This window comes from Mycteria americana, chromosome 6 (genome assembly GCF_035582795.1).
Source record: "Mycteria americana isolate JAX WOST 10 ecotype Jacksonville Zoo and Gardens chromosome 6, USCA_MyAme_1.0, whole genome shotgun sequence".
In the NCBI taxonomy this organism is placed as follows: Eukaryota; Metazoa; Chordata; class Aves; order Ciconiiformes; family Ciconiidae; genus Mycteria; species Mycteria americana.
This window is the reverse complement of record NC_134370.1, coordinates 22,427,773-22,446,105: the sequence shown is the minus strand read 5'-3', so window position 1 is coordinate 22,446,105 and position 18,333 is coordinate 22,427,773. Positions and strand designations below refer to the sequence as shown.

The following is an 18,333-nucleotide window of genomic DNA, read 5'->3' as shown; positions in this document are numbered from 1 at the left end:
GTTAGAGATGGACCTGAGCTAGAAAATCAGACTCTCTCTGGATTTAGAGGCAGCATTACCCAAAGCCCATGACAGTTCTGATCTAAGGTCTTCATCCATGTTTCTGCTTTGTTTATTATTAATTTAAATTCAGTTAATCCTATCCAGCCTTTTGCCTTGACATTACCTAGCTGCACTACTCTCTGCAAGCCAAGAAAACATACCTCCCTTAAATGAAGAAAGTGAGGGTTTGGCCCCTGACCCATTGAACCAAAGGCTGTTGCTAGTTACAATGGTAGACACGTTGAGTCATCTGTTGAAGCTGAAAGAACTTAAGCCAACTTGATTTTTCCTGCTCTCACTGACTGTGGTGTAAGCGCAGGTTTTATGAAACCTACTGCAATTATCCGCAGACCCATGCAGTGTTTAGGAACTCTAATCGCATACACTTTTCTCTGTCATCTAAAGTGATGAACTCTTACTGCTTTGGCCTTGCCTGTCTCAAAGAGATCTGTCTTTGTTTTATATGAAATAGAAAAAGCTGAAGCTCTCAAAGGTCTGCTTTCCAGAGAGTAATGTCAAATAACCTGGAAAGCATCTAGTCTCCTACTGGGAAAGCTCAAGAGGACAAGAAGCATTGGATAAGCGGATATTCCCTCCAGAACAAGAGCTGACACGTGAACACCTTGTTCAGAATCACCCATAGATTTGTCACCCTCCTGCCTCAAGTAGAAGTGACCCTGGCACGCAAAACCACAAGTACTGAATATGTCAAGGCACAGGCCTTGTCTGATATTGCCGAATATCAACAGCATAACTGGGCAACAGCCCAGTTATGACAGTCTTGCTTAGTATCCATAAGGACTGTCCTTTAACAGTGCTGCTAGGAGAGCCCATGTGCCAGGAGGGGGCCAGCAGGAAGAGTGAGACAGCCTCAGACAAGCAGATCTCATGTATAGCAACTTGCATACAGAGGGACCTTCTTCATGCCCTTCCACCTAAGTGTGTATTTAAACCAACAAGTGGTCTAATGCAAAGGCAGGGGTACTGAGTACAAGCCAGCACACATACCCCAGTGGCAGACTTTGCATGCTTGAAGTCTGCTTTAGTACAGCAAAGGATGAATAAGGACTCAAAAAAAAAAAAAAGTTAAAAAATCAGTGATATGGTGTTTGCCCTAGCAATCAGAATTGTGATTGAACAAGATTACCAGCTCTGCTGGAGAAGAGGACTAGAAAGAGAAACCAGGGCTCATCTTGGTTGGTACCGGTATTGTCGAGGGCTGGAAAGAGATTTATTTTTAATATACTATTGCCGCCCTCTAGTGCTTTGGAGAAGAATCTGCCCACAATTACTAGCCATAAACAGACGTCAGGTAAGGGAAGCATGCCATTTCCAGGAATGACCAGGAAAGGATCAAAATAGTCAGCAATATCTATAAAGGAGAAGATTAAAGACAGCCCTGAGTGGGTATAAATCCATATAGCCATCAATTATTTCAAATTATCTACATCAATTTAGAGCATCCCTAGAATCTTGCCCATTTTTGTTTCCAGTATCAACAGACTATCAACAAATAGATCTTCTGCCTTCCCTTTACTGTATACTGAGGCAAAGGCTTTCATCAAGAGACTGGTAGTTGCTGAAGACAAGGTGGCAATGGCCAATAATCCACAACACCAAAAACTGCTCTTGACACTAAAACTTACAGATGGTACAGGGACACTCTAATATATTATAGCTATTAAATGACCTTCTAACCTCAATGATAACTTCAAGTCAGCAGTCAGAACATCCCTCACGGTCTCCAAAATACGCTCCACATACCTCTGCCTTTGCTGCGCCTCTTCTGTGGCTAAAGAAAGCTCACTAAGATAAACTATGTGCAAAATAATCTCTACTCACATCTGCTTAAAAAAAACCCACGCACCAAATGAACAAACACTTAAACCACTCTGCTGCTTCTGATTTTAAAAAGTGATAACACAGATCTGTGACAAGCAGCTCAAAATGACTACTTCAGCTACCTTTCCTCCCTGCCCTTCCAAAGCAATTTATTGCATATCCATTCAATTAAAAAATTTGTTGTGTTAGATCTCACCTCACAAAAAAGAAAACTGTACATCTCCAGTCTCTGGGGAGATCTGTCAGAAGCAGTAACACCTTCTTCAGCATCCCCATCTCACTATATAGGGCAATTAACCTTCCTAGTGTTTGCCAGATAAGGCATATTCAGGCTAGAATTTAATTCTTCAACTGGTAAAGCTCTGCTCTCCTGCCACTGCTGAAGACAATCAGCATCTTATCCATTATTTTGTCCATTTATCTGGACAACTGCAACATCAGCTTTTGCTTTGCAAGGAAACTCTAGCAGTAAGGGAAGGAAATTCAGGCCTTGTGGTCAGATCACAGAACTGACACCCTTGTTTTTCTGAGTTTTGCCTCTAATTTTCTGAGTAGTTATGGACAAATCTCTATAGATTGTATTTTCCCTCTGTCTGTACAGTTGACATATATTCTGCGATGCCTGCTAGCAGAGCAGACACCTCCTTTTGAGATGGTAGTTTCTCACTGTCGTGAAAAGGCCTGGCTAACCTTTTAATAAGACTTTGAGACTGCTCTCCAGCCAAAATCCAAATGCAGGTGGCAACTTTCTGCCCACCTGCAGTTCCTCCTGCGTCTGTGATGGTTTCCCACATTGCCCTTCCAGTCACGTCATCTGCCTGTGTCCTTATGATATATTTATATCCCTGTATGCATGTACCTGCGGGTATGTGAATTAAGCTGGTAAGCAGCTACTCCCTCCCTTCCCCTGTACGCTGGCTGCAGCAGCGATGGCAGCCCGTGTGTGAGTGCATGTGTCTGCCCCTGGCAGGATCCTGGAGACCAGGCTTCCTTGATGCGCCCATCCTGCTTCCCCGTGCCCTCTGCAGAGGCCAATGCTTGTGTCAGCTCCAATATTCAAACTTGGTTCCTACCACCTATCCGTTTAGCAGAGATCGCAGACTTGGGGAGGCAACACAGCTGAATTTGAATGTCAAAGCCGGTGCAATGGAGAGGTTGCTGATAAACCACAGAAACACACCAGCGTCCTCCAGTAACTGGAACTAGTAAGCCTGGGCCACTGAAATCTGCATCCAGTCTGGATCTCATGAGCTGCTGGTTGCAAGCAAATAACCTGTTGTTTTGTTTTTACATGTCGGAGACCTAAATCTACAGACAAACTGCATACATGTAGTTGCAGGCAGGAGGAAATGCAGCCTATGACATAATGACTGAAATAGCCATTGAATCATGGTTGTTTTCAACTGCCCACATGCTGTCCACACAGTGTTAATAAAGATGCAGTGGGAATGGGTAAGAGGTTTAAAGAAAGTCTTAGAGCAAAAGGCTCCAGGAAATTAATTCAGTTTACCAAAAGAAAGGGGAAGGATGTCGCAGGGAACTGCTCAGAGAAGGATCTTCAGTCACACAAAGCTACTGCAAGCAGCTGTCTGTTGCAAGAAGCAAAAACTGAATGCATGCAGAACGAGAAACACAGCACGTATCTTTCACAGCAAGAGGGATTCACCAGTGAGACAAGTGACTCAAGCACCAAGGTGAACCGTGTATTTCGGTAAATCATGAGTGGATGTTTTCACAGAAGATAGTTTCCTAGATCAAGCACCCTTGTATTGAACTTGAAGAGGGAAATGCTTCAGGAAATCCAAAGCCCTGTGTTATGCTGAGATCAGTCTAAGCAATCTTAGCCACGTCTCCTGGCCATAAAAACCCATGACTCAGTTAACCTCTAAACTTACCAGCCATGTCTGATTGTGCAACATTTATTCCTGTTTGTAGTACAAATAAAGCAAACTAAGCACTTTGTGCTACTATCGGAGTGCGTGCAATTACCTCCTAGATACCATGTAGCTACTACTGGGACATGAAAGGCCAGTTCCAATTAAAACTTGCTAGGTAGAAACAGGTCTTCTGGGGTCTATTCCATGTTCTGCCCTACATGCAACAGAGCAAATAATTCTAAGTGGCCAAGCCTGAACATCTTGTCTACTCTCTAGAAGGCTAAAATTAGTGTGCTGCAGGTAAACAGCTTTCTCACAATCTTTCTACAAAGGAGGGACCTCAAATCAGAGCTGATCTGCCAGATTTCATTGCTCTTATTCTATTTCCCCACCTGTAAAATGGGGATTGACTGCAAAAAAATGGGTAGCTTACTTCATGTGGGATGACTATGAAGTATCTGCGCTTTGTTTCCAGGGGCAGCGAGAATCATGGTAGTATTGCAAGGCATGTTTGGGGGTTGGGGAAGGGAATGTCCCCAAAAACGTTTACAGGGGTAAACTCACCCTGCAAAAAGAGGAGAGCGTGGGAGGTCAGTGACGAGAGCTGGGCTGGCTCCAGAGGTCTAAATCCTCACTGTCACCGATGAACCCAAAGAATCAGACACTTCAGTAGGGAAGTGCCTGCCCTGTCCCCTCGTTGATGGTGTCTCTCTGTCTCAAGGCCTCCTTTTCTCCTTAAGGAGAGATTTTTTTGAATCTGCTTGGGGAGAAAACATTAGGGTCTCTCCTCTATTTGTGACAGTCCTTTAGGACAACCCTTCCCAGTTCCTTTCTCATTAGCACTAATGGTGTTTTACAGCTGGAGTGCTCTCTCCTGTGACCAAAACGCCAGGAGGAAGGGCTGAGATGCCAGAGCCTCCCGAGTTACTGCCAGGACTTTCCAAAGGGGATGTCTCCTGGCTCAATCTTCCAGCCTATTCAATAGGCTGCAATCACTGCAATTAGAAAAGACAGTAAGGAAGCTCAGGTTGAACGGGACAGGCTAAATTCCCTTGGACTGGCCAGCAGCAACAGCCATCCAGCCAAGACACATGCCACTGGCTGTCAAACCCCATTAGACATGGGACAATGCATATCGAACAGTAATATCTGTCACAAAGCTGAGTGCATGACGCACTTCAGAGAGAGGTGATCCTTTCATTTCCACCTAGGAGTGATCCTGTGAGTGGACACTGTACCTTAGTAGCATGACTTAGGAGATACCTCTGTGCAAGTCATGGCTAAAGACGTATGGGAGGAACCCATGGCCCATGCACAGGAAGGTGACTTTCTGGTGGATGGTGACCAGCTGAAGAGGGAGCAGGGAGTGGGACAGCAACATGTGTACCCAGCCCCCCTGGAAGAGTAAGCACTTTCCTTTAGTAAAGTAAGCACTTTAGTAAAGGAAACATGTATTTGTTTCCTTTCTGGTGCCAGTGTTACTTTTAACCTCCTTACCTCTTTCCACAGCCTCTCCTGCAGTTGAATCAGGCTGCTAATATCGGCCTTCAAAGTTGCACAGTCAATTCCCCAAACCTCCCATCAACCTTACTTGTATCCCAGGTCCACAGGCTAGAAAACAGCCATCAGCCTCTCCTCCCATATCTGGTTTTCTAGACAGATACTTGACTATGCAGATCATTACCATTTGAAAGCTGAGGCAAGAGGACATTCACTGTAACCCGGGGAAGAACAAGAGTTAGGGCTGGCATGTTGGATAGATTGCGTCAGCCTCTTGCATTTTTTGCCTTCTGCATTTAAGTTGTGCCTTTTTTCTTTTTTTTTGGGGGGGGGGGTTGTTTTTTTTGTGGCTCACATGTTATGGTCTCCAATCCCCTGGTCCTATTCCAGTGTTGCTACATAATTGTGTGCCTCGGCTCCTACAGTCGTCACTTCTCATGGGTTGCAGTAAGAGGAAGATGCATAAGTCTTAAATGTACTTCCCCAATAACAGGAAGTGGTCTTACCTTCCACATTCTTGCTGAAACTCTTTAGCTAGGGGGAGAAAAAGGGAATCATTCTGCTGTAAAGAGTCTAAAATCAGTTGTGCTTCCACGCCTGTGTTTCATATGAAACAAAAAGGATGTATATTTTAGTAGTACCCTTTTCCAAATCACACATGAATGATAGAAATAACTATATTTCTCAATGTGCAGGAGCTTCATTTCTCTACACAGCACATTGTGCTTATTCCTACAAGGTTTTCAAGACATACAGAATTAGATATTGAGTTAAGAAATAAAAGCTAGATGTTCTTGTTCAGTTTTGTTTTATTAGCACAAGAAGGTTTCTTATCTATTGAGAAAACACACTGCAGGCTGGTGAAGCTAGTACAAGGAACAAATTCTGGGAAAAATAAACCAAAATTGTTATTAAAAAAAATACTACTCTTAAATTTCCCAAACCTCATTTTTGCTTTCATTATCTCAATGGCTCTCTCAACTTTTAACCAAAGCCCAAGTACTTGAACGTAATCACCTCTAAACAAAACAGACAAACCTCAGTTGTTTCTAACTCAGGTGGAACATGCCAATTATGCTTAATTGGTCAAATCTGAAGATTCCCCTTAGAAGCTGTCAATTAACCCTTCTCCACAATTTTTTTCATTATACAAAGTAGCCTTTTAATCCCCCACAAAACAGAAGAAACTATACACGAAAACCAGCAGCCTCAGCAATGAAACAGAAATCGAGCATAAGCACTACTAGGTCTGTACTCGTTGCCATTGTGCTAAGCAAAACATTTGTCTGTACATACGAGTGACATTAAACTCTACTGGCAGAGGCTAAAACAAACCTTGCTAGTTTTATGTAGAAAATATATAGGTTTATGTAGGTACAAAATTTTCATCTCCTATGAATCAGGCTACCTCATTTCACATGAACTCGGTAAAAAACCCATCAGCTGTGTTGAGAAAATGTCCTGCTTCTACCTTCATCCTGATTAGGACATTCATAGTTCTAGTGAAAATATTTAACATCCATTTTAATTACATTAAAAACAATGCATAAACTTTAAAGATTATATTTTTATATGTCACCAGTGTCATCTATTAAAAATAGGAAGGATTTCAAAGATGCGACTTGCTTATTGCTCGTGATACTATTTTCATTGAATAAGACAAGTGAATCTGTGATTATATTGTTTTGACCAAGAGAGGGAAAGCTAACAGAAACATGGATATTGATTCTAAGATTAATTAAAAAATCTTGGAAAAATAAACTTGTAACAAAGTTGACGTAGAGGGTTGTCAACTAGACTTTGTCGGCAAGATCAGTCATAATCAAATTTGTTTTGAAAGTCCAAATAGGCTATGGGTCAGCTCTGATAAAGAGGGTGGGTTTCTTATTTTATCCATTTCTGAAAGTTAGTTGAAAAGAAACATATGCAATAGGAAAGCATGATTAGCTTTACATGCCTCCAAACTCTCCTGGGTATCTGCTCAAACAGCAACACTGTTGGGAATGCGATCTGGGGAAAGGTAGTAGTAAGGAAGCTTTTTGTTCTTGTTGCGCTCGGTGATGGCGTTGACGATCTCATCCAGATTCTTGCGGAATTTTGCCATAGCCTCTTTCACCGGCTTCTCCACGAAGTGTTCATCTGGGTACATGCCCAGAAACAGCTAATTGAAAAACACCAAGAAATCATGCTTTGAGAAAGCAAAGGCTATTCTGTTTTAAGATTATGTCATCCAGAAGAACAACACCCATAGCCTCACAAATGCTACTATTAAAATAGTGCTATCAATATTTAAGCTAGCCTACATTGGCTCTACCAATGAAAGATGCTGTCCCATCCTCCCTCCACCACTAGCTGCTTCTTTTCATCCCTGCATCTTTCTGTAGTGCTGGTTCAGGTGTCTATGTGGCACCTCCTCCACCTGCAGGGAGCTGATCCACTGAAAAATAAGCACTTTTTTTCAGGCCAGCCAGATCAGCTTCCCAAGCCAGATCTCTGCGTAGCCACTCAAACATTTGTGCTGCTAAAGAAAAGGACAGCATGGGAGGAGAATGAACAGCCTGGGATGAACAAGGAAGACGACTGCTTCTTTCAGTGACAGTGGAAGTTGCTGTTGACTTAAAAATGTCCTTCAAAGTTCAACCTGACAGCTGCTTTAGTCAGCTTGGACTCTAAGGGTGTCCAGAATACTGCATTGCCAATATGCATACTGGCATATTACCTGCTTTAGGTAACTATTTCCCATGATACTACCTATACTACTAGCTTCTCAGCTGAAATCTGCTTTCTTCTTAAAGAGAAACTTCAGAAGTACCCTCTGTCCATCATCTTCCATTCAAAGATTTCAAAACACATCCTCCAGACACAGCCCTTGGGTGAGACAACCCAGTACCTACAACCTCATTTTACATGAGAAAAATGGCTACAGACCATGCTTGCAAAGCGTCCTGTAGGCTTGTTTTGTTTGCACTCCACACCAGCCAGGCACAAGCCACAACTGTAGTGCATGAGGCACGGGGGCAGATTTTCCAAAGGGACAGGACATGGGGACACAGCGGTGCTGTTAGCTTCTCCATCAGCACTGCTGTGGCAAGGAGTGGAGAAAACCCTTGTGCCTCTGCAGCCCTCTTCCTCCCACACCAGCATCCTTACTCAGCAATACCATACTTCAGTTTAGAAACTTTCGTTTTGGCTGAAACACAGCCTCAGAGTAAAAATATGACTTCTCGCTCAGAGCTGTTTTGTATCTGGAGGAACAAGGGCAAACCCACACCATAGATACATCTCCACAGAAAGGCAAACATGGTCCCGTCAAGCACAGATCAGGACTACAGTCTTGTGAGTCCATGTGGTCTTCCCATTGCCCTCGCGGTCTCACCTACATCTCCACCACCTAGAGAAGGGAGGTCCACTTACTTCATTGTCCTGGAACTGGCTCAAGGCCCAGACAGCTCCAAGATGCCAACAAGAACGTCCCCTGTCTGGCAGACTCTCCACAATTTGCTCAATGGTGACTGTCCCCTTTTCAGTTGGAGGAGGGCGGCGCATTGTTGGTGGGGCATTGGGAATCCACGAACACCAGTCATACTGCACAACAAAGCAAGACAGCACAGTGAAAAGCTACAGCGGCTTGTATTTAGGAACACTGCAAAGAAAATCAGGAGTCTTGACACCAGGGAGTTTGCTTCTGTAATATGAGCCTCTCGGAAAGAGAAGATACTAACTAAGGGATAGAGAGACGCTCTAGAGAAGGACTGAGGAGACAAGGAAGTCCCTACCATCTTTCTCAGGATCTCACAAGGGAGAGAATTGGGTTGCCTTAATGGGAGCAGTTATTGTGCTAACCACAGGCATGTGCCACACAGCCCAGATTCACCAGCTAGGCTAAGGACTTAGCTATTTCATTAAACAAAGATCTCTGATAATCTCAGGCAACCTCTGATAAAAAACCCGTAAATCATAAAATATCCTTTTCTCCAGTTGCTCTTTTCTGCAAAATTTGCTCTAAGAACATGCCCACAGTACTGTAGTCAGGCAGTAAGAGAGGCAAAGGATGCCGGTGCATCATGGAATATGGCATGTGGATGTGGTCACGGTGAGTGCCAGACTGGGAACTCAGAATCACTTTTGGCCTGCTTGAATGTTGTAGGATGGTGATGTCTCATTTTGCCTCAGATATGACTCCAAGTTTTGCCACCATCTGAGATGCTGCACTTACTATAACTCTTTCTTTTCCAAGCACTTTTTCATTACCTTCATATATATCCCCTGCCCTGCCTGACAGAAAGTCCCATTTGAGCTGTGTGCCATGCTTACATTGTGCTCAATGTGTTCTCTCCAGTGCATAGCCATGTCCTCCTACCCCTCAGCCTTCTCTCTCTGCCATTTTTTCCCATGGCTGAAGACGCTTTTGCTGATGGGCTGAATATCCTCTGCATGCCAAATTCCTCCTCTCAGTAGTTGCAGAGGTTCCTGGTCATGGATGTGGCACAGGAATAGTGTGGGTTCATTTGACACCTGGCTCTAGACCTGCCCCAGGGCTCCTGAGCTGCAGGGGTGGACAGGAGGGTCAACATGGAGAGTGATGTGGGATGTGTTTGGGAATAATTACTATAGGAAAGATGGTCTCCCTGCTTATCTGTGAGATTTTGCACGTCTGAAGCCAGAACATGTGCCAAAAAAAAGCTCATAGAATCACAGAATCAGAATTTCTCAAGTTGGAAGGGACCCATAAGGATCATCGAGTCCAACTCCCTGCTCCTTGCAGGACTACGTAAAACTAAGAGATGACTAAAAGCATTGTCCAGACGCTCCTTGAACTCTGACAGGCTTGGAGCCATGACCACTTCCCTGGGGAGCCTGTTCCAGTGACTGACCACCCACTCAGTGAAGAAGCTCTGTGCAGTACAGCCTGACAAAGAGATTTGCTTCTGGCTATGAAGACTGCTTTCCAAAATGCCTTGATGTTGGAAGAAACAGCATTTGAAAGGCAGGCTGTTACTACAGTTTCAGGGTAGATATATGTCAGTAAAGGCAGGCAGGGATAACACAGGCTATCAGTATGTGACACATTAAACATCATAGAGGAAGCTCACAGTTGCCAGTTGGCTCACAAACTCAAGAAATGAGCAGCAATGCCCTTTCCATGCATTGGGAATATTAAGCACATTGGTGCTTTTGAAAACTTGACCATACATGACCAAAACCTAGATCCTCGCAGATGTACTGCTTCAAATTTCTATGTATGTCAGTGGGAGTTAAGTACCCAGATATCACTGAGGATTTGGACTCCTGTCCCACTGACTTCAGTGAGACTTTACCTTGTAGAGGCTTGTCTGTGCTGCTGCAGAAAGTAGAAATGGAGGTCCTGCAGACGTGCAAGGCAGCTTTCAACTAGTTAACTCAGGACCCTTGGTAAATGCTCCATTAGGCCAGCTAGATAGCTGTACTGCTAGGACTGAATTGTTGGAAACAGCCACCTGCACCAACTGAAAGATGGATGGCATATGCAGCTACATGAACTGCAGTCACAGTACTGAGCTGCACTGCACATGTTCCCTAAGCCACATCTGAAAATGGGATGTATGCTGCTTCGGCACAGGCACACTGCCAAATTAGCACAGCTTACAATAGCAACCCACAGTAGCTACCCGTGAATGCACTCACAGCAAATGCAAAGCAAAGCCACTTAGCATAACTCATTGCATTTCATTGCAGAATGTGCCACAGACCACCAGCACATATCCAGGCAGTTCAGGTGGTGTCTGGAAGGCATGGTAACTAGACTGTGCACCTGAACCCTTCAGCATTTCTGAAAGGGGTCTTAGCAACCCATTGAAATGCTTAAAAAATTGTTCTCCATAATAAAATCATTAAAACTAAAATATACAAGCTAGAACCCCTAAATTTGAGCTTTGGTACCTATTTAGGACTCAAAATACCTTTCTCAGCTTCCAAAATAATTCAGTTTCCACAGGCTTCATGGGGATTTGCAGATGGCTCTGCAGTTATTTTGACCAGAAAGAGTAATGTAATGTCTGTACATCTACTAAAAAACATTTCTCAGACCCTGCCCTGGTAGATCCACCTCCCAGCCCAGAAAGAACAGTCTTCCCAGAAATTCCTACCTGACCAAAATTCACAGCGGCATGCTGGGCCGATGTGGTGAATATTATCACCGTGAGATATTCTGCCAGCTTCTCTCGTGTCCTGATCATCTTAGGAAACCCTAAAATGAGGGAGAAGAAAAGCTTAAGTTACCCAGCTATGAAGTAACCCAGTTACCCAGTAGTAATCAGCTACTCAAAAAGCATGAGTTAGAGGACCATGCAGCAGCCACTGAAGAACAGGGCATTCTCTTTCTGAATCTTGTGGTCTAACAGGAGTTACTCAATGTCTCTGTGTCTTGGCTGTCCAGCTGTAAAAACAGAGTGATCCTGCCTTACCTCATACAGGTTTGTGAGGCATCACCACTGTTTGCAAAGTATGTGGTGTTCCTTAAGGAAAAGGCAAAGTATAATTACACCTTTAAAAAATACTGCATCCCTGTCCTCTCACCCTACCTACCCTGCAGCAAGGAACCCAGAGAGTCCACAGGGCAGGGGCCTCAGGTGCTCCCTTTTTCTTCAGTCTGCAGTGCAAGCAGGGAAGGTTCATGCCAAGGAGTAAATGACCATGCGCTTGTATTTATAAAGGTCCGAGGCTCAGCGATCAAGTGCACTGCGAGAAGGAGTGCAGGGAGAGCTTATTTGCTGAAATGGGAAGTAAGGAAATGAGAACTTCTGGAAGAGAAACAACAGAATAAGAAACAGAAATAGTTGCATCAAGCTGTCTTGGAAGGGGAAAAAACAAACGGAGCTTTATAAAGAAAGAAGGGAATAGTCAGGGACTAGGGAAATATTTTGCTACCAAAGCATTCCCAAGCCTGTATCTCTCCTGTCCCCACTACACCACAGTCCTGTGCTGTACTCCCTGTCCCAGCCCGATGTGACCACAGGTCCCAGGATACCTAGAGACCTGTCAGCACCCTGGGGCGAGCTGCCCGTACTCAGGCTGCCTGTGCCAGCTGCTTCAAATCTCCACCACCAACCTGATGCAGATGTGAACTCAACCTGAGAGACAGAAGAGGTACATGGTAGCTCTGGCCAGCCACCAAACCCAAAGAGGAGAGGATGCACCATCCTCTCCTGTGTCCTGCTATCCTAAGCACACTGTGCTCCTCTTTAAAGGGGCTTGGCATGCTCCCAGTCAGAGCAGCCCTCCCAGGGCAGGAACGGAGACTGGAGGGGGAGCCCCAGGTGCAAAAGCCTCTCCCATTTATCCTCCTTCCATTCTTTACAGACCTAGGCAAGTCCCCCTGCTCTCTGCCCCAGCTCTTGGAGTGGCAGCAGTGCAGACAGGGATGCTGCAGGCCTGGCAGGTTTCCCACCTGTAGTGGCAGTCCTGCCACCAGTGGTGCTTGTAGCGTCCCACCCCAGCTGTAGCCCTGGAAAGGCTCAGTACTTGTCCCATGTCAAGATGCTTAGGTCAAGCATGAAGTTCCTACTAGCAGGCCATTTCTAAGCTTTTCCTAAGAGACAACTAGACAAACAAAAATTATAGCAACTAGGTGTCCCCCAAACCTTTGCCTGTCCAGGCAGGTAGAGACCAGGAGGCTGTTACACCCCAGCGCATACTGGTAATGAGTGGAAAGGTCACAGTTTTGCCTGGAGGTCTCACACACAAGCATGTCTGCATGCAATGCCAAAGCCATCTGCCCCAGATCACTGGCCAACAGGTGTTTCCAGATGTGAATCAGTCTGGACAGGATGAAGGATCCCCACCCACCTGTATACATTCCTGAAAACCTGCTTGGACAAAATATGAGTGGAAGAAAAAAACATGTTTAGGGAAAGGCAGGAGAGTGTTAACTCAGGTGGGAGAACAGAGCTGTGTTATGGGTGAGAGCTCCCACAGCCAAGTAATGTTCTGCAAGAAATGGGAGGCAGTGAGAGGAGACAGAGCAAAGGAAAATATTTATTGGAAAGAATTATGAGCATCTTCTCTTGAAGAGAGCAGAACAGCTCAGTGATGACACAGATGCTGAACAAATGTGAAGTGCAGCACGATACTCCTGGGGAGGTTCTTACTTGTTCTTATTTGGTGCAAGGTTTGGAGGAGAGGATTCAAGGGGGTCTCGCTGCTGTTTGTGATTTCTGTCAGTCTGCCTGGTGGTTCCAACGGCACATACAGACAGCACCTCCCCTAATGCTAGCATGAGCAGACAAGATCAAAGGACTAATCCCAAGTGTACAGAGAGATTACACGAGTTGCCCATGCTCATGGTAGGAATCCGTGGCAAAGGAAAGAGCTGTCTCCTGAGGGAGGGAGGGCCTCATCAAAGGTCTCACCCATAAAATTGAGTGTCTTTGGGCCAAGAAGGGAGTGGATCTCCAACAGTTCAAGGCATGCTGTGCATGCAGCGTTGCTGTCAGCAGGGACTCGAAAAGCTGCAGACCTGGCTGAGCCATCATACCTTACCTGAGGCCTTCACGCCCCTCATCCCATAGACGTAAATGTCTTTGACGAAGGCCTGGAGCTCCACATCATCACACACCACCTCATCACTCTCATAGTAGATGTGAATCACATCCTCTGCAAAACTGCAGAAACAGAAACAAATGAACAAGACAAAATGAAAAGGAGAAAGCAAGCCTGCCATTCCCTGAAGACCTTCTACTGACTTTGCAGAGGAGGCAGATGCCGCATGGGGAAAGAGAGAAGGGCAACAGCAAGAGCAGGTCTCAACACCCTCTTACCTCCTTCCCACAAGCACGGGGAATGCACAGAAACAACTCTGATTCACTTCTGACTGCAGCATCACTTCCTCCCCCAACAAAAAGAATCTGGACCACACTGCATCCCCTGAACAGTCCTGTGCACTTTATTCTCTTATTTGAGGGTCTGCTCCTGCCCAGACCTCTATCCTCACATCTACATCCTTTTCTTCACTTAATACAGACTCCCTGTGGCACATCCACGTGGCTCACACTGGGAACAGGGGTTCCCAAACTGTGATACCGGCACCATCCCCTGTATGTGGAATACTCCAAAGCTGCTCCTGAATACTATTCAAATAGTTGATCCCCTCCTACTGCACATCCTTTTCACAAAACCCAAGTGGCACACTCCAAAGTGGGGGTGGCCCAGGAAACTTATCTTGGGGAGAAGTCTAGACCTTTTTCCTACACCCACTGCATACAGCAGACATCTCCTCCCTCTTCAGTTCCTTTTCTCAAAATCCCTCCTTCTATACAAGCTTCCCAGGCTAATTCTCCTCAGAAAGAAAGGCTCTTAAAACACTAAGATAACAGAAATAGTTCTGAAAGCAGTGAAAATAGGAAAGCCTGATTTCCTGCAGATTTGCACCTCATGACTGACTGACTGGTTACCTGAGCTATGCTGAGATATTCTGTTAGCTCTGCAGGTACCTATAATCTCTCAATAAATATTTTGACAACAACCCATAGGGTGAAATATTTGACTGCGGAAGCTGACTGGTGGGATTAAGAATTGTTATCCAATACAGACTTATCCTCTAATAAGCTATAAATGTATTGCAATTTGGAGACCTTTACAAATCTGTCAGTGTGGTTTCTATTATCCAACCAAGGCAAGAGTTGTTACTGAGGTAGACAAACAACTGCATAAACCCCAAGAGTTTAAGTAATTTTGGTTTCCAGAGGAAGCCACAGGAAAAGAAAAATCCTGCAACATGCAGCGATAAAGATGCCCTGCATGAGCTCTGCCTCCGTCACCTGGCACCTATGCCAAATGCACACAGAAGGTAATCCTTCTCTTAAACAACGGCAGTACTTTAGACCTCCTCCCATGGAAATATAAATTAGTATATGAAATGTGGATGAGGCCTTTTGGGCTGGAATATTTTGGGTTGGAATATCTGCCTGCAGTTAGATCAGAAATAAAAAGCTCAGTATTAGACAAGGTGTTTAAAAATTTGCCGTGTGACCCTCGGTGTTTCTATAGCGACACCCTTATCAGATTTATTAAGTCTAGGCCATCTACCACATGTGAAGCAATGCTGGGAATAGAAGTTATTTCATCAAAAGAGTGGAGACTGACACCCCTGCAGAGCATAGGAGATTCCTGGTGACTAGACACATGCATGACGTTCATGGGTTAGGATATCACGCACTCAAAAGGGCCCATGCCATTTATAAACCAAATTATTCACTTATGAAGAATCTCTCAGCCAGGTTAACATCTTCCTCCAGCTAGGTTAACACCCACAAACAGTCAAACTAAACTGAGTTCACTAAGTACTATCTGATATTTGAAAAGGCATACCTCAATCAGCAAAGAAAACACAGGAAAGAGAAGAGGGACAAAAACCGGACTACAACAAAAAAACAACCACAGAAAATTTATAACTTCCTTTTCTCTCAAATGGGCACTAACAATTGCAGGAAATATTGCAAGATAACCTCTTGCCAAAACGTAGAGAAGACACAGGAGACAGAGATGTACCCAACACTTCAAACATTATGCTTGCATTATAAACCCCCTACTTTGTGTACACAAAAGATCTGATTTTTAATGAACATGCTTTTCAAAAGCCATGTGACCAGAAACAGCTGCATATTTAGCAAGCAACTTATGCCATGCAAAAACACAGTTTGTTAAATGAAATGCCACTGCAGAATAAAAACCTTATGAATCATTCCATTCTGAGGCAGTGTTTCATATCTGAAAAGAAGCCATGCTTGTATGACAGAGCAGCCTTGCAGTACCTCTCCTGACTCAGAATTGCTGCCCTTCCTGACAAAACTTGGGCCTTGCAATTTTAAGGCATTTTTAAAAAAAGGGTTTGCTCAAATCAATTAATGCCTAATTTATTTGGTTTCTTAACACAACTCTCTCATGCAAGCCAAGCTTACATTTCTACTCCACAAGAACCTTGACGAGCTCATGTGGCTGGCTCAGAGAGCTAGGTTCTCCCTTGGTTTGTGCATAGCAAAAAAAAAAAAGCCAATTAAATTCCCTTTGCAGGGCTAAATTCCGACTCACCAAACTCTGTGAAATCCTATAGAAGAGTACATACTTATAAAGGGGCCTCTGAAATACAGAATGCAAGAAAACAGGGCTGAAAAGAACGGGAATTAACGGTCTTTCAAGAGTGAGCGCTTGCTTGACTATATATTTTTCCTCAGATGAGATATGCTGGGTGGAAAAGGCTCCACATGACTAAACAGTCCAGGTGCTGTTCACAAGGCTGTGATGAAGAGTAAAGTGAGCAGAGAGAAAATGAAGTTGTGTCTCTGTGACAGTGACTTTATTAGCCATTTTTAGAACTACAGTCTCTTACCTCTTTAGGGCCTCCCAGACTTTAATGCCGTCATCCCGGTAATAGTAGTAGGGGATATCCTCTTTGCTGTCCATCCCTTTAGCTTTGATCTCCTCAGGGAAGCAGAGGGAGCTGTAAGTCAGATCCTTCATTGCTTTCTGCACCATTTGTACATGTCCTCCTCCGCCTGTAGCATTTGCCTGCAGGAAGAATGGCAAGACAGGAACAGTAGGAGATTATGTTCACTTTATGCCAAGACTGGCTTTCCAAATTCGCAGGAGATGGTATTCAAAATGCTGGTGAATCTGTTTTTCAAGGAGGAAACCACACCTCTACACAAGCAAGTACCGAACTGCAAAGGTCTACTGCAACTGTGCATCTTGGCTTCAGTGATTTCACACCTCTCCCATGAATCACCGTTAATATTCACATTTTCTCCATAGGTACAGCACCTGCTTATAAAGGAATACAGTAATAAAGTACACAACATTGAAGTATCGAACTCAAAGCACTTTCTGCCAGCCCTATGCTCCAGAACTGGAGTGTGTGTGAAGGAAGGCAGCCAGCAGTGTATTGGAACAGGGCTTTGGCTAAACCACCCACTGCTACTACGGAGTGGTTTAGGAGAGCGTGTTTAGGGATGCAGGCTACTGTTAGCCACCCTGGAATTTACGCCAGGAGATCAATTCTGCTAGGTGGCTACTGATGAGGATTGGCCAGGGTTTCAGTATATGTTACATTTGGAAAACATAGTATGTCCACAACAAACAGCATGGCAAAACTCTTTAGATAATCACTGCACAAAAGCTCCCAAATTTTGCTTTTCTAGCATATGATGCTAGCGTTGTAGCAGTGTTCAGCTTACGCTTATTATTCTCCAGCTGGTTGTTCATCTACATTGGAACCAACAAATTCTGGAACTCCAGGATCCCTGCTGGCAGGTCTTAGCCACACACTCATCTCATGTGCACAGGGTATGGACATTATGCTTCTGTTCAAAGGGATGGGAGCGCCTGCCAGGTCTCCAGAGTCAGCAGTGAAGTACAGAAGACAAGGAAGGTGCCTGGTTTTAACCCCTCTGTTCTCCTTGGGTGAAAAACTCTGGAGCATGGAAGCTATTTTTGGTCTGGTGCCAGAGGTGTCAGGGGGACAGAATTGTCCTGAAACACAGGCTCCCTCTTTGAAAGGACTTCTGAAACCTCCCCAAACTTCCCAGTTGCTGCTAGCATGTCGTCACAGAGACTGCTGCATGCCAACCTGTTATGGTTCCTAGATGCAGCGTGTCTTTTCTGGTGGAGCCAAGGGAGGAAGAGCTGGGTACATGTTAAATATCAATGCAGTCAGATTTAGATGTTCAGATTTGACCCAAGAGCTGCACCACAGTCCATGATAAACAGCTATGTTTCACTGACTCAGATGAAGCTGAGTCTTAATCCTAGCAGATCTGCTATTTATGGCAATTCAAGAAGACAGGCTGGAATCTACACCCAGTATTTGCGGGCTTAGAAATCTATCTTATCTATCCTGTGACACAAATTTACTTTGGCAATCACAAATTCTTTTGCTCGCCACCCTTCCCCAAGATGAATAACTGAGTATTTAAAAGAAATTGGGGACTTAACTGTGTGCATACATGTGTAGGGATGTATGTGCGTATTATGTTACCTTGCACTCCTATACTCATACCCCAAAGCCACATCAGCTATGAGTGAGTGAGATACTGACTCATTA

The 18,333-nt window shown here is 44.5% G+C and overlaps 1 protein-coding gene across 2 annotated transcripts in view; it reads right to left on the bottom strand.

Moving 5' to 3' along the window:
• Positions 1–6,058: 6,058 nt before the first annotated feature.
• ALOX5 (arachidonate 5-lipoxygenase) overlaps positions 6,059–18,333 on the bottom strand; it is a 36,974-nt gene continuing 24,699 nt past the window's right edge. For both annotated transcript variants that reach the window (XM_075504991.1, XM_075504992.1), the window contains 5 exons: positions 16,624–16,802; positions 13,779–13,900; positions 11,387–11,487; positions 8,676–8,846; positions 6,059–7,422 (listed from right to left, as the gene is read on the bottom strand). In XM_075504991.1, coding sequence (XP_075361106.1) covers positions 7,243–7,422; positions 8,676–8,846; positions 11,387–11,487; positions 13,779–13,900; positions 16,624–16,802 — 753 coding nt within the window. In that variant the 3' untranslated portion in view covers positions 6,059–7,242. The remainder of the gene's footprint in view (positions 7,423–8,675; positions 8,847–11,386; positions 11,488–13,778; positions 13,901–16,623; positions 16,803–18,333) is intronic.